This window comes from Propithecus coquereli, unplaced genomic scaffold (genome assembly GCF_000956105.1).
Source record: "Propithecus coquereli isolate 6110/MARCELLA unplaced genomic scaffold, Pcoq_1.0 Scaffold90, whole genome shotgun sequence".
NCBI classification, from domain to species: domain Eukaryota; kingdom Metazoa; phylum Chordata; class Mammalia; order Primates; family Indriidae; genus Propithecus; species Propithecus coquereli.
In genome coordinates, this window is record NW_012155285.1 from 3019438 (window position 1) to 3043734 (window position 24297).

A 24297-nucleotide genomic window follows, 5' to 3' on the forward strand; every position below is an offset into this window, starting at 1 on the left:
AGATCTGTCCAATGGAAATAAATTGGCAAGTACCTGAAGATACATGTGCATATGTGTATTTGAATGTTTATGACAACACATCATTTATAATAGTAAACTAAAAGCTTAAATAAGCCATAAGGTGGGAACTATTTAAATAAACTATAGTACATCCATTTGATAAAATACTGTGTAGTCATTAAAGAATGATATATCTATATTAGAATGATTTCTGAATCATACTATTGAATAAAACAAAGCAGTTTTATGACATCACCACGTACATAAAATGTTTTTATTAAAAATACATGCTACCCAAAATTTTTTTGACAGGAATACATGTTTGAAGGTATAAACTAAAGGACAAATGTACATAAGGAAGAAAACTTTATTTTTACTGTTGAACCCAGCTCGGTGCAGTGGCTCATGCCTGTAATCCGGGCAGTTTGGAAGGCCAAGACAGGAGGACCAACCTGAGGCTGGGATTTCCAGACCAGCCTAAGGGAGAGAGGGAAAGATGGAAGGGGAAGGGGGAAGGGGAAAGGGAGAAAGGGGAACAGAGAAAGGGAAGGGAAGGAAAAAGGGGAAAGGAGGAGAGGAGAGGGGAGGGGAGGGGAGGAGAAGAAGAAAAGAGAAAAAAGAAAGTACTAATAAGCACTGAAACAGTATTGAACCCAATTTTCTTGACTCTGAACTCCCATATGACTCTGGATAGAAAACTAAACCTGTTACTTTCAAAAATGCTCAATGACACCCAGGGTGGGGCCCTTGACACAATCAGTGCCCAATACTCTCTCAGGTGGGAGACAAATAGCTAGTTTGCAGGTGCCTCTCTGCATGCTCCAAGCAGCTTTCTGGGACAGTTGATATCACAGACTTGTAGCTATTTCCATGTTCCACACCCAATCAGCACAAACCAGATGTCATCCCTTTCTTCTATCAGGCCCTTTCTTCTATCAGACAGCCTCTTCAAGCTAGCATATAAATTCACTCATTGTGTTGTAGTTTTCACAGGAAATGAGTAAATCTACTTCATATGAAACCCATATCCTCAGGAAAGGACTGAAAGGGCAGTACACCTGTGTTCACACTCTTTCACTCTTCACTAATTCTCCTGTCCCTTTCTCTAGCCAAACTCTTTATCTCTTCCTAATGCCTCTGCACCTATGGAAACCACTCTGGTCTCCTGGATATAAGAAATTTAGAGTCTACTTCTTTGTATACCCAACTCCTTTCAGTTTATCCATGGGAAGTGGGGAAGGAAACAGTCTAAGAGCAGCAAGAACAGGCACATTTCTCGAATAAGTATAGCAGCGCACCTTCCCAGACTTATCCACTCATTTATGTCTGCCACGTGTTAACCACTTGTTACTCTCTAGCTGGTAGGATTTCTGATGAATCTGACTTTTTTATACTGTTCAGAACTGTTTGATGTGCACTTAAAAAAAAAAAACAGTGTATATCATTTTACAATCAGGAAAAAAAGTTTTTTATTTTAGAAAAACAGTTAAGTAGGTAGAGAAGTGTGAAAAATTACTAAAGTACAAGTCATGGAAGACACACAAATATTTCAATTTAGACTGCTTCATTTTTATTGGTAATGCACTTAAGGAAAAGTACTTCGATTTGCTATTAATAACACATATTAACATGTGAAAATCTCACAGTTTTCAGACAGCACTAAGTATTTTTCAAACTAACAAAAACAAAATCTATATAGAGCCTGGTAGTTTCAATTTCAACATGCCAAGGAGCAATCATTTTGGATTCTCCTGTCTGCCTCATAAACTACCCACACTGAAAAAATAAAAATCACACCTCTGAGAGCTATAGACGCTTTCCAGTACAGGACACCAAACAGTTGACTTGATAGTCAAATCCTATTACTCTAGGAAAATAACTCCAATTTGATCAAATGTCATAAAGTACAGATTCAGGAGAAAGATGACCTGGCTACAAATCTTGGCTGTATTGTGCTCACTAGCTATACAACCTTGGACGTTTGTGTTATCTTTAATAAAAATTAACCATGTGAATACAACATATGAATTTGTTGCTTGAGATCCAGAACCATCGTAGGGCCTTCAATAGTCTCTGAGAAATAATCATCCAAGAATATTAGATATAATAAATCTTCTGAGGTCAAAAGACAGAAAAGCAAAGGAGGAAAGAAAAATCTGTATAGACTACACTGAATAGAAAGAAAAAATCACATTTACAGCCTTCTAAATACATAGTGCCAACTAAGATATTATCACAAGCACCAAGTGACCTCGAGGCTCTAACCAAAATTACAAATAAGGCAAAGTTTGCTTTGGGGTCCACTACGTCCTCCTCTAGAACTCTTCCCTGCTACAATCCCCTACTACTAGAAACACACCATATACTCTCACTAATCTACTTTTTTTCCTAGTTTCTGGACACATAATACCTCCAGACTACCCTTTGGCTATCATCTTCAACAGCAAATTTTACTAAGTACCTATACAAGGTTGTTTCTTCCTTGGTCCTTTATTTTCTTTTACCTAAAGAGCCAGTAAATAAAATACATACTACCATCGTAGTATTTCTTTTCTACCAAATTCACTTCCTTTCCTGACTTTGAAAATGACTCCAAGAGATCCAGCCAAAAAAAGTCCTCACTCAGAGAAAAATTATGAATGGACAAAGCAAACTCTGAAAAACTCTGAATCTCACTCTCCACATGAGGGAAGACTCCTGCATAATAGCTGATATTAATATAAAATTGGCCAAGAAAAAATATATCGATAATCTCCATATAGATAATGTGTTATACCAACTGGTTTTGTTTCACAGATAAGGAGTAGAAAATAATGTAAGATAAGAAATTGAAATATATAAGTAAATCGTGGTCAGCTAAAAAGGCTGAGGAGGATCCAGCTATTCTTCATCTATTAAGATAATCTAAGATATTTAACTTGGACTGCATTAACCAAAAACAGACGACTAAAAAGATAATAGACAAAATTTACAACCACTCCTTCACACTGTAATATATCCATATAATAATTTGGTTATCTGATCATGGCCAGGGCATTATCATGATTTGAAAACAAAGCAATTAACTTGTATTCATAGACTCAAAGGTCACAAAATAATAAAAACCAGGTAAGAAGCCAAGAAATTCTTTTTATTTTTCAAATGAAAGAGTAAAGGTACCTCATCACCTAAACAGAGTAATAGCTCTGCTTAAGCTAATTAAAATCTAAGACATATACTTAGTTTTAATTTAACGTTTAGGATTTCCAAAAGTGTTATATAAAACCAGTACCTACTTTACAAAAGCATAATCAGATGAAAAAGTGCTATTACTAAGAATAAGGAAAATAAGAAGGATTAAATGTTTATTTGGTACATGCTCTCCTGTTTTAGCTTTGACCAAGTTAACGTTACACTCATATTTTAAAAATTAGTCTAGAAATGATTCATTTAGGTTTCTAACCTAATAAAATGGTCTACCCCATTCCTAAAGTTTTTATTTTGTTTTTTGGAATGTAAGTAATATATATAAGGAATGATCCAGAAGGAACTACCTCAAGTCATTTGATTTCCCATTTTATGATGATTAAATTAAACTGGATATTCAGCAGAAGCCCCTAAGGCCAAAGTAAAATGACCAATAAAAAATATCCTTCATATGAAATCAATATGTAATTTTCTGAATGTCAATATGTCAAAATCACCATGGAAAACAACAACGGCAGCTATAATATAGCAGGACTACTCTGAAGTTTCTAAACTTCTCTCCCTAAATATGCTCTTGGCTACACAATTGTCTCTCCTCTTAGGACAAAGGGTCTCCCTACTTAAACTGTCCCTCCCCTATTTGGAAAAGGCAAAAACAGAAAAGGGGGGGAGTTACATAAATTGATTGTCAATGGCATCCTGACTCCTTTCCTTTTTTCTAGCCTGAAAATGCTAATGAAAGCCAAGTGAAATACAGTGAGAAAAACAAAGAACTCTTCTCTTACCCATATTCTTTCAGACATACCACACTGACCGAAATACATTGAAAATATCTCAATATTTTATAATGGTCACATTTTTCATACTAGTTTTGTTATTTGCACTTTCACCCCTAGGATGAAGGGGTTTTAGAATAAGAACTGCAAGAAATGAGGACGAGTGTGTCTGATCTCTTCTGACTGAAAAGACATCAGGCCTACATTGGAGATCCTCTCTGGAGGCCGCTAAGAGTCTTTGAAGCTACAGATGACAGTCACAAGCAGGCAATTCATGCTGGGTCCAAGAAGCAAGAACAGGAGATAACCCAAAGACCAGCTTCTGGCACTCAATCTTTATTAATCTTTACCTGGTTGACGTTATTCCACAATAGTAACCAATTTGAAATACCTTAGTAGAAACAAAATTAACTCCTTGAGGGGAAAAATGAGAATTTAACTTTCTAAATTAAGTTCAAGGCAAACACTAACATAGTTATTATATATAATAATGTCTTGAATTTCTATTTATGATGTGAAGGATAGTATGTAAAGGCGGGAAGAAGATACAAATAATTCATTTTAAAAGATTTTCTATAGCAAAGTCTTCAAAGCTATCTACCAAATTTCTAAATGTGGAAGGAGGCCAGGGGAGAGTCATGAAGAAAGAAAAGTACTTTTCACAATAGATGCCTCTATACTTCGTGAAGTTTGCTTCAACATGTATTATTTCTGTGATTTAAAAGGAAATAAAAATAGGGCCAGGCACAGTGGCTCACACCTGTAATCCCAGCACTTTAGAAGGCCAAGGTAGGAGGACCACTTGAAGCCAGGAGTTCAAAACCAGTCTGGGCAATATAACGATACTCCATCTCTATAAAAAAAATAAATAAAATTGAATTTTAAAAAATTAGCTGGGAATGGTGGTACATGCCTGTAGTTCTAGCTATAGCTATAGCTACTCAGGAGGATGAGGTGGGAGAATCACTTAAGTCCAGGAGTTTGAGGTTACAGTGAGCTGTGAGTGCATCACCACGCTCAAGCCTGGGGTACAGAGTGAAATCCCATCTCCAAAAATTAAATAAATGAATAATAAATAAAAATAAGACACTTGTATAAACTATTTCTCAAACTCACTGAATATAGTTTATGTGAAATTCAGAACAGTATTATCTAAAATAACCCAAGTCACAGAAATAATTACTCTTAATCAGTGTGTAAAATAGTTAATGCTTTAACAGTATGAAACAGAAAATGTACTACGATGTTTCATAAATAATTACACACAACTTTGGTATTCCATTTAGTGTTGTGCTTTGGGGTGGATTTTTTTTTTTTTTTTTTGCCTTTTTTCAATGAAGATTTATTTCTTGCTCTAGCAACATGATTCTGCATAGGTAGAAATTGAGCTCTGTTCTTTTCATTAATAAAAATTGCAAATATTTAAGGTATACAACATATCTTGATGCACATATACATAGTGAAATGATTACTACAGTCAAGCTAATTAACATCTAATTTTTTTACTATAATTCCCAATTAACAAGTAAACTTGTCTCCCATTTAATATTCTGATATCTGTAGAGTTCTTTTCTCCTTTAATCTGTCTCTAATTAATGAAAGTAAATCAAACACCAAATGTTCTTCCCTAACTGAACTATTATAAAGCTAGCTTCCTGAACCATTCTATTAAAATCACCAACACATCCCTTAATATTTGAAAACATCACTTAGATCTAGCCAAAAGAACAGCTTTCATAAAGTAAAGGATTTTAAAAAATAAAGATCATGTAAAACAAAATTGTCATTCCCTTCATTCAAATAATATTTCTTCTTATGGGAACAGTGGAATGCCAACAGATTCAAAATCAGCATTCTTCTAGAAAGTTATAAGATTTAAAAAAAAAAAAACAACTATGGTGCTCACACAGTAGTAATATTCTCCAGGGATTAGAGGGTTTGGGGGGGGGGAGATTCGCAACTAATGGACACAGTGAGCATTGTAGAGGGGAAGGGCATGCCTCTAATCCTCCCTTGGGTGAGGCAAAGACATAAAATGTAACCAAAATGTTTGTGCCCTCATAATATCCTGAAATTAAAAAAAAGAATTAAAAAAAAAATCAGCAAGACCACTCCAAGGTAGCCATATACATACATCAGATCATCTTTTTATTCCTCACACTGCTACTTAATTTTTCGTTAAAGTAGCTTTAAAAAAGATTTTAATTATAAAAAAAAAAAGATTTTAATTAGCTGGGCATGGTGGTGCGTGCCTGTAGTCCCAGCTACTCTGGAGGCTGAGGCAGGAGGATCGCTTGAGCCCAGGAGGCTGAGGTTGCTGTGAGCTATGATGACGCCACAGCACTCTAGCCCAGGCAACACAGTGAGACTCTGTCTCAAAACAAAAAAAAAAAAAAAAAGATTTTAAATACATTTAAAGATCTAATGTCTACTTAAGTATTTAACCTATGGAATCTAGAAATAAACTAAAAACAAACATTTTTAAATAAAGATAAGCTTTCAAAAACTAGTTCTTTTAAAAATTGTTTTTCTAAATGAAGAAAAACAGTTTGCTAGAAATTTAGGTTAAAACCAAGAAAAAAACATCCAAATGATTTTTATTTATTTGTTAGCACCCTAAAAATAACTTAGTGGATAATTTGTTTCCTTTCTCCTTACTATAACAAAAAGGCTGAAACACTTTATCAAATCAAAAGGGATCAAAATTTCATTTTACATTTAAAAATATAAATAACAGCAATTCACTTACCAGCACCTCAGACATCTTCTATGAACGTATTCGTTTATTTTTTAAAGCACCAAAGTAAAAACATTATAATAATAACAGGTTGTATAATAAGCTGTACCACCTCCAGGATTACTACAAAAGTCACAAGAAAGCTGCTTTGCAGTTCACAGATTGAATTCCCCTATCCACAAATACTATCCTGTTAATACTCTTTAGGTACAACAAAAAAAAAATATTTTGTTAAGTTTCTTCTTTGATTATCATTTCACTGATATTTCTCCACGCTCTGTGTTTCAACACTTGTATTAATAAAATTAACTACCAAATGCACCTTCTACAGTATTGTTCCTTCCCTTCTCCTCCTCAATCTCAAGTGATCAGACTCTGCACCCTTTTACATGAAACTCATCGGTGAACAGAGTCCACCAACATTTATTAAATGCCTTTGACTAGTCAATTGCTCTGATAGGTAATCTTAAACTTCATGCGTTATCTTAACCTTCAGAAGGAAGTTATAACTGAAAAAAAAAAAAAAGGGTATCAACTATGCTTATTACGTCTTTTCACTGAATGCATATCTATTCTTCTGTTAATGGTGACTAATACTACAGGCCATGGCTCACGCCTGTTTGGGAAGATTGCTTGAGGCCAGGACTTTGAGCATGCAGTGAGCTATGATGGCACCACTGCACACCAGCCTGAGCAACAGAGTGAGATCCTGTCTCTTTAAAAAAAAAAAAAAACAGGCCCAGCGCGGTGGCTCACGCCTGTAATCCTAGCACTCTGGGAGGCCAAGGCGGGAAGATCGCTCAAGGTCAGGAGTTGGAGACCAGCCTGAGCAAGACCAAGACCCCTGTCTCTACTAAAAAATAGAAGGAAATTAGGTGGACGACTGAAAATATAGAGAGAGAAAAAAAATTAGCCGGGCATGGTGGCGCATGCCTGTAGTCCCAGCTACTCGGGAGGCTCAGGCAGAAGGATTGCTTGAGCCCAGGAGTGTGAGGTTGCTGTGAGCTAGGCTGACACCACAGCACTCTAGCCCAGGTAACAGAGTGAGACTCTGTCTCAAAATAAAAAAAAAAGTAAAAAAGAAAACTTACACTTCAAATAGAGCTTACTGAGAAGAATCCCTTAAATGGTGCTAAAACTGCTGTTAAGCATTGTAATGGAGAAAAAAAGCTCTCATTTTATATCTATTTTAAAAAGGATTTGTATCCAAAATATACAAAGAACTCTTTAATTCAATAAGAAACTCCAATTTAAAAATGGGCAAAAGAGCCAGACATAAAAGTTCACAAGAAATATACAAATGGCTAATTAACACACGAAAAAATATGCTTATTAGTCATCAGGGAAACACCAATCAAAGCCACAATAAGATACCAGTAAGAAATGAAAATGTTTACACAAAGAAATATATATGTTTATGACAGCTTCACTCATGATTTCCAAAAACTGAAAACAACTCAAATGCCCATCAACAGGTAAAGAAAGAATAAACAATCTGTGATATATCCATACAACGGAATACTTCTTAGCAATAAAAAGGAATAAATCAGTGCTACACTCAACATGGCTGAATCTCTAAATCAAACTGAGCAAAGGAAGCCAAATACAAAAAAAGACACAATGTGTCATTAATTATATGAAATTCTAGTAAAGGCAAAACTAATCCAGGATGACAAGAAGCACATCAGTGGTTGCCTGGAGCTGGGAGGGGGCAACTGCAATGCAACAAACTTTTACAGATAATGAATGTTCTAATATCTTCATGTTGTGGTAGCTGTGCAGGCATATACCTTTGTCAAAACTCACAGAACAATACACTTAAAATGAGTATATTTTATTGTCTATAAATGATACCTCAGTAAATTAGATTAAAAAATTCAAATCTGATCATTTCACTGTTCTAAGTCTCCCATTTTCCTCAGAATAAAGAGGCCTCTTGAACCAAATAGTTAGCTAATTTATGAATGCAAAGGAATAGTTCTTGAAGGAAATTAAAAGTGCTATCCCAGTGAATACACAAATAATTAGAAAGCAAAACAGCCTTATTGCTGATGTTTTAGTGGTCTGGATAGATCAAACCAGCCACAACATTCCCTTAAGCCAAAGCCTACTCCAGAGCAAGGCCCTAACTCTCTTCAATTCTATGAAGGCTGAGAGAAGTGAAGCAGCAGCAAAAGAAAAGTTTGAAGCTAGCAACGGTTAGTTCATGAGGTTTAAGAAGCCATCTCCATAATACTGAAGTGCAAAGTAAAGCAGCTAGTGTTGATGGAGAAGCTGCAACAAGTTATCTACCTCGAAGATCTAGTTAAGATCACTGATGAAAGTGGCTTTACACTTAAACAGATTTTCAATGCAGACAAAACAGCCTTCTACTGGAAGAAGGTACTATCTAGGACTTTCACAGCTAGAGAGATGTCGATGTCTGGCTTCAAAGCTTGAAAGGACAGGCTGATTCTTCTTGATAGAGTCTAATGTAGCTGGTGACTTTAAGTTGAAGCCAATGTGCACTTATCATTCTGCAAATCCTAAAGCCCTTAAGAATTATAATAAATCTACTCTGCCTGTGCTCTAGAAATGGAACAACAAAGCCTGGATGGCAGCACAGGATCTACTGAATACTTTAAGACCACTGTTGAAACCTACTGTTCAGAAAAAAAGATTCCTTTCAAAATATTACTGTTCATTGACAATGCATCTGGTCACCCAAGAGCTCTAATGGAGATATATAAAGGCATGTTGCTTTCATGCCATACAATATCCATTCTGCAGTACATGGATCAAGGAGTCATTTGACTTTCAATTCTTATTATTTAAGAAATATATTTCATAAGGCTATATATAGTTGCCCTAGATAGTGATTCTTCTGATAGATCTGGGCAAAGTAAGTTGAAAACCTTCTAGAAAGGATTCATCATTCTAGATGCCATTAAGAACATTCATGGCCAGGCGCGGTGGTTCACGCCTGTAATCCTAGCACTCTGGGAGGCCAAGGCAGGAGGATCACTCAAGGTCAGGAGTTCAAGACCAGCCTGAGCAAGAGCGAGACCCTGTCTCTACTAAAAAAAAATAGAAAGAAATTAGCTGGACAATTAAAAATATATAGACAAAAACTTAGCAAGGCATCGTGGCATGCGCCTGTAGTCCCAGCTACTCAGGAGGCTGAGGCAGAAAGATTGCTTGAGCCCAGGAGTTTGAGGTTGCTGTGAGCTAGGCTGACGCCACAGCCCTCTAGCCCCGGCAAGAGAGTGAGCCTCTGACTCAAAAAAAAAAAAAGAATCTTATTAGCTTGCAATAGATTTAAGAGTCTTAAAGATTATTTTCTGGCAGAGGTGACTAGAATATCAACTAAGAAAGGAGTATTTGGTGGTAAAGATTAACTACTACTTTGTCACATAACTACCGCAATGCTGAAACTCAAAAAGTATGATCTAATACATTTTGTTGTTGGAAAAGCAACAAAAGAACAATGAGAAGACCTGTCAGGCAAGTGTTTCAGACTTCGATTCAGATTCTGTGTCTTATTAGCTACCCAACAGTGGACAAATCATTTAACTTCGCAGTCTAAATGTCATCACATTTTAAATATTTTAAATGGATCTATTACCTATCAAACTTCACAAGAATACTACAAGCTCAATGAAAATGTATACAGCAAAGCTGCTTTATAAATTACAAAGCACCACCCAAATGCAAACTATCATTTATTTTAAAAAGCTAGGTAGACAGGTAGTATACACCCAAATGTATCAAACACATATATACATATAATATTATCCACTAGGATACAAAACAACAATTACATCCATTACAGAGATACTTGTTCTATATTCTCTTAAATTCTAAAATAAAAATTTATCTAAAACATTTTAATTTTTAAAATGTACCTATTTCATTAAAGATTAAATTCTATGAAGCAATAGCTAGAAATTTAACTGAAAATACTTACCTTAACAAAATTATCAGGGAACATTCCTCTTCTTCCATTTAATTCTCCTTCTAGCCATCCTTCTTCCTGTAGTTTTTTCACATTCCTGATGATTTCCCCAACTCGAATAGTTAATTCATCATCATGTATAGCATCATAATCATACTCCACAATATAGTCAACTAAAAAAGAGGAAAAAAGAAAATGTTTAAAATCTAATTCACAAAATACCATAAACCATATTAAGAAACTTAAAACTAAAGAATCTGTTTAGCAACAATTATACTACAAAGACATCAGGGCTTGTCTCAATAATTTTAAATATTTTGCTACATTAGCAAATTTCTTGAATACCTTAGTATGGAGCACAGTACAGCTTTTAAGTGGGAGTCTCAAAAGAAATACAATGCATAATTCATGTCATCAGATGTTCTTATAACCAGATATATACACTTTGTAGCAGACAACCCCTGAAGTGGTCCCATGATCCCCACCACCTCCTGGTATTCATGTCCTTGTATAATTCCCTCTCCTGGAGTGTAGATGTAGCCTCTGACTTACTTCTAACCAATAGAATATGACAAAGATCAAGGATTGTATGTGATTACATAAAATTGTAATGCCCACCTTGCTAGGAGACTCTCTCCATTGTTGGCTCTGAAGATGTAAGCTCCTATGTTGTAAGCTGGCCAGTGGAGAGGGTCACAAACAAGCAACTAAGGGAGGTCTCTGGCTGACAGCCAGCAAGAAAGTGAGGCCCCCCTACTCTAATAACCAGAAAGGAACTGAATAATGCCAACAACCACATGAGCTTGGAAACAGATTCTTCCCCAGCTGAGCCCCAGATGAGAACCAAACCCTGGTCAACACCTGTTCAATGCACCCTTGCAGAGGACCCAGCTACCTATGCCCAGACTCTTAAACAACACAAACTATGAGATGATAAATGTATATTGTTTTAAGCTGCTAAGTTTGTGGCAATCTGTATGGAACAACAAAAAAAACAAATACACTCTGAAATGAAGATTAATAAGTATCTATTTTACCTTCTTTAAGTATAGGACTTTAGATTATAGGACACCATATATGCACACGATTAATATTTTACAAGGGTCAATAAAAGAAAAGCAATTAACAGATTTCCTGTTGAAGCCAGCAAACTAGCCCATATCCCCAATTCATCTTTTCTTCCTCATGCCATGCAAGAATGATAAAAAAGAAAATAACAAACATACACACAACTACAACCCAGAAACACAAAAAACGGGAGTATGGCCAAACGTCTGTCAAATCAACAGCCATTCCCACATTGCTTATCCCTCTCCTTCCTTTCTCACAGAACCTTGATTTTGTTCAGATATTTTGAAATCCTACATCTTATAAGTGAAGCATCTCTCAGACCCATGGGGTTAGATCTTGACTGGTCTAGACCAGTACTTCTCAAATACCAAGTACAATTAAGTCTTCTGGGAAAGCTTGTTTAAATACAGACTCTGATGATTTCCCAAACTCGAACAGTTAATTCATCATCATGCACAGTATCATAGTCATACTCACAGTATGGTCAACTAAAAATGGGGAAAAAGGAAATGTTTAAAATCTAATTCACAAAATACCATAAACCATATTAAGAAACTTAAAACTAAAGAATCTGTTCAGCAACACTTATACTACAAAGGCATTATACTATGAAGTGCTGGGATAACTAATGCAAAGGTCTAGAGATAGTCCATTTTTAGTAATTCTAATCACATACAATTACACACACAGAGTGAATGGTTTTCAAATAGACATGGGATGAATGAATTCTGACCTTTATTCTGGAAAGGTTTTGTTTGACCTTTAAAAATAAAACACAAGGAAGGAATGGCCCTCTGCAAACTTCAGATGTTCTTTAATGAAGATATGATGCCCAAAACCACTACAACCATTTGGGACAAAAAAAACCAGGTGATATGATTAAGATGGAAGAGAATAAAGATGAAAACAATCTGGATCTTTGCTAGATTCATCAAACTGCTAGATTAACCAACCCAGAACTATAATATCTTCAGATTTCTTGTTACATGAAACAGTTTTTTCTTAATTTTTTAGACAGGATTTCTATTTGGAGCTGAAAACATCCCAACATGGTAAGGGAGCCACCAGGAAATTTTAACAAAGTTCTGAAAGTGGCTGCATAGCTGATAAAGCCAGGAAGAAGCACCTAAGAGAACTTAAGAGAGCCATACATGAGATATCAAACTATTCTTCAGAACCCCCAGAAAAGCCAGAGATTCAGAAAAGGTAGTCTCATATGAAATGCAGGGCTGAAAATAGGGAAATTACTCAATCTCTATACAGAAGAACTGACACCCATTATAAACCACAATAACTCAATGAGACAAAATGCTAAGTAGCCAGGCAGGGTCAATCTACAAAAAATAAATAAATGAATAAAAATAATTTGGGAAAACTAGTATATATACTATGGATGAATGCTGGTTTCTCAAAGAAATGACTACCAAGAAATTTAAAGATTCCCCCAAATCAATGGGCAGCCCCCAACCTGCTAATTTCAAAATAAAATTCTAAGTCCTACTGACATAAACAGAATTCCCAGTTAGCTGTTTATTTATTTATACTTTTATTCTTAAATAGGAACAGATAATAGTTTATCATGAAAGACTATGATAAACTGAAAAAAGTACTCCTAGAATGGGGAGTGAGAGCAGAAGAAGAGGGTGTCAGAGCAAGGGTGGGGAGTGAAGCAGAGATGAGAGATTGGTTACGTTTAGGCGGACTGGTCAAATTAGTAAATACATTAAGGATAAGGGGAGCCAAGTTTCTCTATGCCAGAGAAGGGAGTTACAAAACTAAAAAAGAAAAAAGCTGGACTCAATTCTGTGATATTGAACTGTAATGAGAAGTATTATAATAACATAATACATGAACTTACGGGTTTTTAATACAGAGAAATATAGATATAAATGTATATAGAGATACACATATAGATACACACACTCATTAATATAACACACACACACACTCTCTCTTTCTGGTTCTGAATGGAGACTGAAACCAGCAACATTTCAATGGCAATAAGCAAACCTAACACTGAGATCATATAAATAACACTTTCTACTAAAATGGAACCAGGAATCTTTGGGAATATGGCCAATTCCAGGGCTAGGCAGGAAAAGTACAATATAAGGCTAGAACATCCAGTTGTGTCAGAAAGAATGAAGTGATACCAGACACAAAGAATTGATATCAAAAGGGTTCCTACCAGCCAAACAGAATAATTAGAGCATCAAAATAATGAAATTAACAGAATATACCCCATTGAGGCCAGGCACAGTGGCCCACGCTTGTAATCCTAGCATTCTGGGAGGCTGAGGCAGGTGGACCGTTAGAGCTCAGGAGTTCGAGACCAGCCTGAGCAAAAGCGAGACCCTGTCTCTACTAAAAATAGAAAGAAAATTAGCTGGATGACTAAAAAATATATAGAAAAAATTAGCCGAGCATGGTGGTGCATGCCTGTAGTTCCAGCTACTCAGGAGGCTGAGGGAGAAGGATTGCTTGAGCCCAGGAGTTTGAGGTTGCTGTGAGCTAGGCTGACGCCACAGCACTCTAGTTCAGGCAACATAGTGAGACTTTGTCTCAAAAAAAAAAAAAAAAAGAATATACCCCATTGAACACAATAACAAACCATGAGTCCCCACAGATTATAAATCAATGTTAATTTCTTAAACTTTATGGCTATACTATGATCATGTTCTGGAGAGGAGATCATTCTGGTTTATAGAAAATATATACTAAAATATTTAGGTGAGCTGGTGGGACTGCAAACTAGTACAACCTCTGAGGAAAGTAATATGAACACACCTCAAAGAGCTACAAGTATAACTACCACTGGATCCATCAATCCCATTACTGGGCATCTACCCAAAGGAAAAAAAGACATTCTATAAAAAAGACATCTGCACTAGAATTTTTATAGCAGCACAATTCACAGTTGCAAAGATACAGAAACAACCCAAGTGCCCATCAATACATGAGTGGATTAATAAAATGTGGTATATGTATACCATGGAGTTTTACTTAGCCACAAAAAACAATGGTGATCTAGCACTTCTTACATTATCCTAGATAGAGCTGGAGCCCATTCTACTAAGTGAAGTAACACAGGAATGGAAAAACAAGCACCACATGTACTCACCATCAAATTGGTATTAACTGATCAACACTTAAATGCACATATAGTAATAACATTGATCGGGTGTCGGGCAGATGGGATCCCCTTCATTCCATCCCTTTCTCCCTCCTCCCATCTAATGGGTGCAGCGCGCACCACCTGGGGGATGGACACACTTGAAGCTCTGACTTGGGTGGGGCAAAGACAATATATGTAAACCTAAACATTTGTACCCCTGTAATACACTGCAATAAAAATTTTAAAAATAAAATAAAATAAAATATGTAGGTGAAAGATACTGGTCAGGAAAAAATTCTTTGTACTGTATGTCAAACATTTCTACAACTTAGTAATTATTTCAAAATAAAAAAGTTAAAAACACATGGTGCAATTTATATCCTCAAGAGAAAGACGTGATAAAATTCATAAAAGAACAGAATGCTATGAAAAAGAAATGAAAAAATGAAAAAGCTTTGAAAATTTATGTCTTCCAAAATATCTTATTAATTTTTTTGCAGAGTTGGAGATAAATCCAAGAAGTTTCCAAAACAGATAAAACAAAGAGACAAACAAAATATGAAAGCAAAGACATAATCAAGCCAACATCCATTTAACAGGAATTCAAGGAGAAAAGAAAATGGAGAATTAACAATGAAATAATACAACAAAATAATCCAACGCTAAATGAAACAAATGTTCAAATGGAAAGAGGTCTGTGACAGTCCAACACAATGAACAAATACGTATTCATACGTAGAGGAAATTTTACAAGAGCAGATCCTAAAAAGCTCTCTGAGAGGAAATAAAAAATTTATCTATAAAAGAATGAGGTGAGAATCATACTAGAAGACTTCTCATTAGCAATACTAGATTCTAAAAGAAAAAAATAAAAGGTCACTGAAGTACTGAAGGAAAATTAACTCCATGCTCTGCCAAATCAGCAGGCAAGCATAGTATGTACAAAGAAAATTAACTCCCACATATGAAATTACATGATGTTACCCAGCAAAATAAAAATATGAACCCAAACACAGAAAGACATGAAATCCAAGAAACAGTGGAGCCAATCCTGGAGAGTAAGAAAATAAGTGCGAAGATTGCAATTGTGTAACAAATTTAAGGAACAAACAGTTTAGACTAAACAAGAGACAAAAAGTTCCAAAACGTATCTGAGGGCAAAGCAGAGTGGGATACAGACTGTGAAATTTTATACTATGCTTACAAATCTGGAACTCAAAGAGACAACAAAGCCAGATAAGGAGAGAAAAACTAAAGATGATTAGAAACTCATGGAAAGGCAAAGAGCTGTACAATGCTAAAAAATATAATCATCATATATACTACTTAGCTTCACAGTAAAAAATATCTACTGTTCATAATAATGTAGAAACTATTTTAACTTTGACAAATCATTTATATTAAAACAAAAGGACTAAATTATGGTTGCAGAACAAAATGTAAATGTTAACAGCCTTGATATTACAAAGGATAATAATCCTTAAAAAGAATTGGGAGAGAGGAGTTGCGAACAGGAAGAGGAGAGGTACTAACATCTTCATCATACAAAGTGCTAAGTCCACAAATGCTATATTAGTTGCTAGAAACAGAAATAAAGGTATTAAGTATACTCTTACTTTACTCAATAGAAAAATAAAACTATGTTTGGCTAAAGGAAGAAAAGATGTGAGATAATACGTAAGCAAACTAAACCTTTACCTGTCGTATCAAGTTAAAAAATTAAAGTATCAAATCAAAATCCACAGAATTATTTAGAAATGTGAAAGCCAAAAAATAAAAATAAAACAGTAAAGATCTACATAGTTCAAAGTGGTTTCCCTCTGGTGAATGAGAAAAGAAGCAGAGAACAATGAGGCAAGGAAACACTGCTTTTCATTACAAGTCATTTAATATTTTTTGTATTTGTATACATCATATACAGGTATTACTTTGGTAAGATTTTTAAAAAATAACACATATTAAAGTGGCCTGTTCAATATTACAGCAAAAATGTTTTTATAACACTTGATTGCATGTATTATAATTAAGAAGTTTGCTGAGTCAAAGAAAATCTGTTTTATTTTCCTTAGGGAAAATACCAAATGGTAAATAGGTTAAATTCTTGCTCTTTGAAACCTATCCATAATTAGGTTTGTAATAATGTTAAATAAAAAAGGTTATAAAACATATGTACAGTAACAATGTACTTTTATGAAAAGAAATAAAAGTAGGCATAGAAAAATGTCTACAGAGCTACATTCAAAATGCCAACAGAGATTATGCCTGCCTGAAGCGATCTGAGATGCTGTTTATTAACTCCGTTATTTCATGTGTAGTAAAGAATTAACCAATTAACCTTCCCCAAAAGAGGTCTGGACTCTGCCCTCATCTCCTAGGAGGTGATCTCTAGGAAGAATGTCCTTGTTTTCCTAGGGCCTCAGTGGTTCCTTGGGGACCTTTGTTTACCTAGAGACCACACCAAAGAATCTAATAATGCGATTATGTTGGGAGCTTTGAGCCACCCAGCATTCACTCTACCTCCAAAGGCGCTAGCAACTAAAGGTCAGCCATACTGGAGTCAACCATTATCTCCTCAACAAAACCTCTGTACGCCAAAGCTCAAGTGAGCTTTCCTGGTTGGCAATACTCTATGTGTGGTGTCATCCAGCATTGCCAAGAGGAGCTAAGGCTTTCCATGACACCATAGGGAGAGGACAACTGGAAGCTCTATGTTTGGAACCCTCCTAGACTCTGCCCCATGCTTCTCTTCCCCTGGCTAATTTTAATTTGCATCCTTTCACATTAACAAACTTTTTGCTTGTTTTTGTAAAGATGGGGTCTCACTATGTTATCCAGATTGGTCTCAAACTCCTGGCCTCAAGCAATCCTCCTGCCTCAGCCTCCCAAAGTTCTGGGATTATAGGTGTGAACCATCACACTCAACCCACTTTAATGAACTGTAACCAGGAGTATAACAGCTTTCAGTGACTTCTGTGAGTCATTCTAGCAAATTATCTGATGTGAGGGCAGTTTGGGAAGCCCCAAACTCCACAGTTGGTGTCAGAAGTGAAGGGCAGGCTTGTAAACTGTAACCCCTACCTTACCACTTTTATACAATAAACATACTGGGTAAAAATAAGTTACTAAAAACTGATACTCACCAAACAATATGTAACTATATTTACTGAAAAGTTAAAACTGTTTAAATAAAATACTATTTAATTCAAGAGTTTGCTATACAACTAGCATGCAGGCCATCTTTTCAAGAATTAACATTTCCATATTTTGGAAACTCATACAACTCATTCTTTAATTGAAAACGGGTAAATACCGGTGCAAATTAAATAAAACCTTTCCACTATTTCAAATGATTGTGTTTAACTCATTAGATGAAGAAAAGAGTTTGTATTATTTGCTTAAAGTAAAGAAATAAATGTTGACTAATTAAGGCCGGGCACGGTGGCTCACGTCTGTAATCCTAGCTCTCTGGGAGGCCGAGGCGGGCGGATCATTTGAGCTCAGGAGATCGAAACCAGCCTGAGCAGGAGCAAGACTTCATCTCTACTAAAAATAGAAAGAAATTAATCAGACAACTAAAAATATATAGAAAAAAAATTAGCTGGGCATGGTGGCGCATGCCTGTAATCCCGGCTACTCGGGAGGCTGAGGCAGAAGGATCGCTTGAGCCCAGGAGTTTGAGGTTGCCGTGAGCTAGGCTGACGCCACGACACTCACTGTAGCCCGGGGAAAAGAGTGAGACTCTGTCTCAAAAAAAAAAAAAAAAAAGAAAGAAAGAAATGTTGACTAATTAAAACATTTGAAAAAAAATCCAAGAATGTGTACATCCTGAAAAATACTCCATGGGTATATATGGTATAAAAACACTCCAAAAGTATACAGACCCTTGTCTATCACTAATGGCTCTCTACTGACTCACTCTTTTATCAAGCCAATGATTTAAGTCCCTTTGGTTGTAGACTGCCTATCTTTCACTTCCATTGTGATTACCACTGACAAAGAAAGTGAAATTTAACTTAATTACTTTGGCTACTTATCAGTTTAGTTTTAAAGAAAGCACCCAAATTAATCAGATATCACATTTCAGCATTTCTATCATCTGCAGGGATAAAAAGATTCAAAAACAAGCCATCAAAGGACATGAAGTAACAGAATACTAGATAATGTGGACCAACCCTCCCAGGAAAAGCAATTTAAAAAGCTAGATGAAATATAAAAATCACCTTCTTAAAAAGATCTAAAAACTAAAAATACAGTAACACAGTCATGTGCCACATAACAATGTTTTAGTCAACAACAGATGCATACAGATGATGGTCCAGTAAGATTATATTACAATACCATATTTTTTTACTGTACCTTTTCTATGTTTAGATACACAAGTACTTAGCATTATGTTACAATTGGTTACAGTATTCAGTATAATAATAGGCTGTACATGTGCCATCTAGGTTTGTGTAAGTGTGCTCTATGATGTTCACACAAGAACAGACTCACCTAACAATACATTTCTCAGAAAGAATCCCCATTGTTTAGTGAGCATGGCTGTGTTAACAGGTGAAGTCCAGGAATATAGAGAGGTAAGCACAATACTGGTATGACTTTTGACCTTGGGAGGTATCTGCCAATCCTAAAGATGTGACTGAGAGGCTAAGCAGTACTTCAGCAGTTTTGCCATTCTCAGATATAAAAGCAGAGTCCAGGGTCTATCAAGGGTGGTACCTCTCAGAAACCATATGCAGTTGGGACAGGACCCTAAATAAATACACCCGAACATAGTAGCCTAGTTTAATGACAGATGACTCAGGAAACCTCAAGCCTTAAATGTAGAAATAAGGGGTCCAAGACAAAAGAGAAATAACCACAATCCTTTCTGGGGAAAAAATACCCTAGCCTTTAAATTGTGTCAAGAAATACTTTTTAATTTACAACATCCAGAGACAAGCAAAGATAACCAGGCATGTGAAGTGACAAAACACCATAAATAAGTACCTAGTGAAATAAGAAACAACAGAAACATTCCAAGGAACTCCAAATATTAGAGTCAACAAATACGACATTAAAACAATAACATTTACTACTTTCACAGATATAAAAGTTCACCTTGAAAAATGGACACAAAGCTGAAAATTCCAGACAGTGAAACAGCAAACCTGAAAAGAACCACACAGGTATTTTAGAACTGAGAAAGACAATAACCAAAAACAAGAACTCATCAATGAATTTAAAAGTATATTAGAAAAAGCTGCAATGAAGAAATAGGTAAACAGAAACTAACCAAAATGAAGCCATGTGAGACAAAAATATAGAAAATATAGAAGAGAATGTATGAAACACAGAAGATATACTAAGACAATCTAACATGTTTAATTGGAGTCCCAGAAAGAGAAGATTAAAAAGTAAATATTTGAAAAGTTAATGGCTATTGTAACAGAGGAAACAGCCTGAAAAACGGAAAAATGTTTTACAAGTTGTCTCTTTAAATCCTCGCCACTCTTTTTTGGAATTAAAAGCTGCATCCCCTGCCTCAGGCCAGTAATCAGAGGGGTAGGGGAGTGTCCTCTGTTCTTTGTACCACAGGAGATGGCTCAATGAATTCTCCTGGCAAAGGTCAGAGACTGTCTTCACCAGAGATGCTACAGTTAAAACAGAAATAGCCCAAAGCTGAAAACTCCCTTTAAAAGCTCTGTAGTTTTGCTTATAGATTGGACTATGGTACTTTAAGACAAGAATCTGGTATCCTCCTCATTTGCTGGCAAATTAATAAACTTCTCTTTCCTTCTCCTCAAACCACTTGTCCTCATTCTTCTGATGTAGCCCTTGGGGACAAGTGCCGAACTTTCGGTAACACTATGAATTCACCGAAACTAATTAAAAAAAAAAAAAAATCGGTACAGACTCAAGTAGTTCAAGCAATTCCAAGTGTAACAAACAAAAAAAAAAATCTGAAAACTCAACACAGTAAAGCTGCAAAAGTCAAAGAGAGGAAAAAATTATTAAAAACCAGGTTACCGAAGAAGCAACCTTTAGACAAATGGCTGACTTCTCAGCAGCAATGAGGGGATCCAGCAGGCAGCAAATTAGTGTCTTAAATGTGCAGAAAGAAAATAACAACAAATCATAAACTCTCTATACAGGAAAAAATAACCTAAAAGAGAAAGAAAAAATAAAGATACTTCTGATAAACCACAACTGGGAGTTTGCCACTGAAAGAAACTCTGAAGGATGTACTCTGAGAGGAGCAAAGAAAAAGACAAAGACTTTTTCCTTTGAAAAGCATCAGAGGTAAAAAAAAGGAAAGAAAAGCAAAAGAAATAGTAAGTATATCGGTATACAAACACTGAATGAATAAAACAGTAACATCATAAAGGAAATAAAAAATATAGAAAGATTAAAATAACAGTACTAGTAACAAAATCAGGGAGTTAAGTGTTCCAAGATCCTTGCATGGTATAGAAGGAGAGTAAAGTTACCTATTAACGTTAGATTTTCATAAGTTAAGAATGCATGCAATAATCACTAAAATAATAGAGAAAGCATAAAAATGTCAAACACTTTGGCAAGAAAGAATTAACAGATTAAAAAAACATTCGACTTGGAAGTTTCAGCTCCAACATGTAAAAACCATGAAAGCTGTCACTCCCACCCTTACAACAGGAAAAAAGCTAAACAAACTGAAATGTAATCACTTTCCTTGGATCCATCGGAAAATCAAGGACACAGAGTAAACCACTACCTCAAAATACGGAAAAGACAGGCAAATCCAGGGAGTCACAACCAAGATCTCTTTATCCAGTGTAGAAATTACTCAATCCATAAACCAATAGGAATATTGTATCAGTTTCCTAAGGCTGTTTTAACAAATCGCCACAAAGTGGGTGGCTTAAAACAAGAGAAATTTATTCTCTTCCAGTTACAGTTCTAGAGGCCAGGGTGCAAAATCAAGGTACCAGTAGGACTGGTTCTTTCTGGAGTCTGAAGAAGAATCATTCCACACCTCTATCCTGGCTTCTGGTGACAGCCGGCAATCTTTGGCATGCCTTTGCTTGCATAACTCCAACATCTGTGTCTTCACATGGCCTTTCCCCAAATGTCTCCATCTCAAATCTCTCTCCTTACTCTTAGAACACCAGTCATTGAATTTATAGCCCACCCTACATCCAGGATGATCTCATTTCAAAATCCTTAATTACATATGAAAAGACTGTATTTCAAATTAATGTCAAATGTATAGGTACCAAAGGTTAGGACTTAGACCTATCTTTTTTGGAGACAAAAACGCAATCCCAGGACAAACACTTAAATGATAATTTCAATGAATTGCTGGAGACTGACTGTGGAATAGCATGGAAATGGGAAACTCCTATGGACTGCAGTCTTAGGGAAGTTCCCACATTTCTGTGCATTTTACCTACAGGAATCCTACCAGATTCTTACAGTGAAGAACCAAGAAAGATCCCCTAGTGGTTGTAGCAAAGAAGAAGTTTCATGGAAGACAATTTTTCCACAGACGGATGGGGTGACGGAGCAGTGGAGCTCTGCAACCCAGTTCCTAATTGGCCTCGGAGCAGTATCAGTCCATGGCCCGGGGTTGGGGACCACAGTGATAAGCACATAGAAACTATAAAAAAGAATCCAAAAAAGAAAAAAGTGAAAAACACTGTAACAGAAATAATGAATGCCATTGATGGGTTCATCAGTAGACTATTCACAACCAAAGGCAGAATCTGTAAGCCTGAAGATAGGTCAGTAAAAACTTCCCAAAGTGAAACACGAAAAGAATAAAAAACAAATTAAAAAAAAAAAAAAAACAGGAAAGAACATCCAAGAATCACAGAATAATTTTCGAGAGGTATAATACACATGTAATTGGAATTCCAGAAGAGGAAGAAGGGGGAACAGAGAAGAAAAATCATACAAAATAATAATGGCTGAAAATTTTCCAAAATTAATAGCATACACCAAACCACACATCCAGGAAATTAAAACAAATAATAGGATAAAAGGGAAAAAAAAAACTATACCTAAGCATATCATATTAAAACTGCAGAAAACCAAAGACAGAAAGAAAATCTTGAAAGAACCCATCAAAAAATAATACTTTAACTGTAGAGGAACAAGGATAAGAATTCTGATGAGAAGCAGGTTTCTCATCAGAAACCAAGCAAGGAAGGATGAAATAAATAAGTAAAGCATTGAAAGAGGCTGGCTGCAGTGGTTCACAGCTGTAATTCTAGCACTTTGGGAGGCCAAGGTAGGAAGGATCGCTTGAGCCCAGGAGTTTGAGGTTGTACTCAGCTAAGATGAAACCACTGCGGCCTAGCCTGGGAAGCAGAGTGAGACCTTTTCTCTAAAAAATTTTTTAATGGCGTTGAAGGAAAGAAAAAAACCAACCTAGAATCCTATATCCATCGAAATTATCCTTCAAAAGGGAAAGAGAAATTAAAAATAAAGATTTTCTCAAACAAAAACAAGAATTCATTGCCAGCAGACCTGCCATGAAAGAAATGTTAAAAAGGTCTTCAGGAGAAGGAAAGTTATTACATAAGGCCAGAAACTCAAATCTACATAAAAAAGGAAGAGCATAGAAGGAATAAATGAAGGTAAAATGAAATCTTTTTTTATTCTTATTAATAATTGATCTAAAAGATAACTGTTTAAAGTAATAATAGTACCAATGTACTGGGCAATTATAGCACATAGATAAGTAAAATGAATGAGTATCATAAAGGACAGGAGGAATTGGGAATACTCTAACTGCACTACATATAAAGTGTTGCAGCATTATTTAAAGGTGAATTTAAGACTAGTTATAAATTATATGCAAACTTTAGGGCAACTAGTAAAAAATAAATTTAAGTATAATTGAAATGCTGAGAGAGGACATAAAATGGAGTCACGTAAAATGCTCAATTGAAACCAAACAGAAAGGAGGAAAAAAAAAAAATCAACGAAACCAAAAATGGTTATTTGAAAATATCAATAAAATTGATAAATCTCTAGGAAGAATGACCAAGGTTTAAAAAAAAAAAAAAAGAAGACCGACAATGACTCAAATTACCAACATCAGGAATAAAAGAGGAAAAGAGAGATTATCACTACGGGCCTCCCATTCACTAAAAAGGTAAGGAAAAAACATAAACAAGAATATATACACAAAAAACTTCAAGGTTTTGGTAGTTCAGTAGTTTGAAATAACCTTAACGACTATTTTTTAAATTGAATTTGTAGTTAAAAAATCTCCAAAAAGAGAAATCTCCAGGCCCAGATGGTTTTGTTGGCAAATTCTACCAAACATTTAAAGAAAAATATGCCAGTTCTACAAAGTGAGAAGCCACTACGCATCTATTAGAATAGCTAAAATAAAAAATACAATGATATGGGGCCGGGCGCAGTGGGTCACGCCTGTAATCCTAGCACTCTGGGAGGCTGAGGCAGGAGGATTATTTGAGCTCAGGAGTTCAAGACCAGCCTGAGCAAG

At 35.7% G+C, this 24297-nt stretch overlaps 1 protein-coding gene across 1 annotated transcript in view; it reads right to left on the bottom strand.

Moving 5' to 3' along the window:
• CD2AP (CD2-associated protein) overlaps positions 1–24297 on the bottom strand; it is a gene marked incomplete at its 3' end in the record, with an annotated part of 120353 nt that overhangs the window by 79489 nt on the left and 16567 nt on the right. The window contains exon 2 of the mRNA XM_012664643.1: positions 10646–10806. Within this exon, the coding sequence (XP_012520097.1) occupies positions 10646–10806 (161 nt within the window). The remainder of the gene's footprint in view (positions 1–10645; positions 10807–24297) is intronic.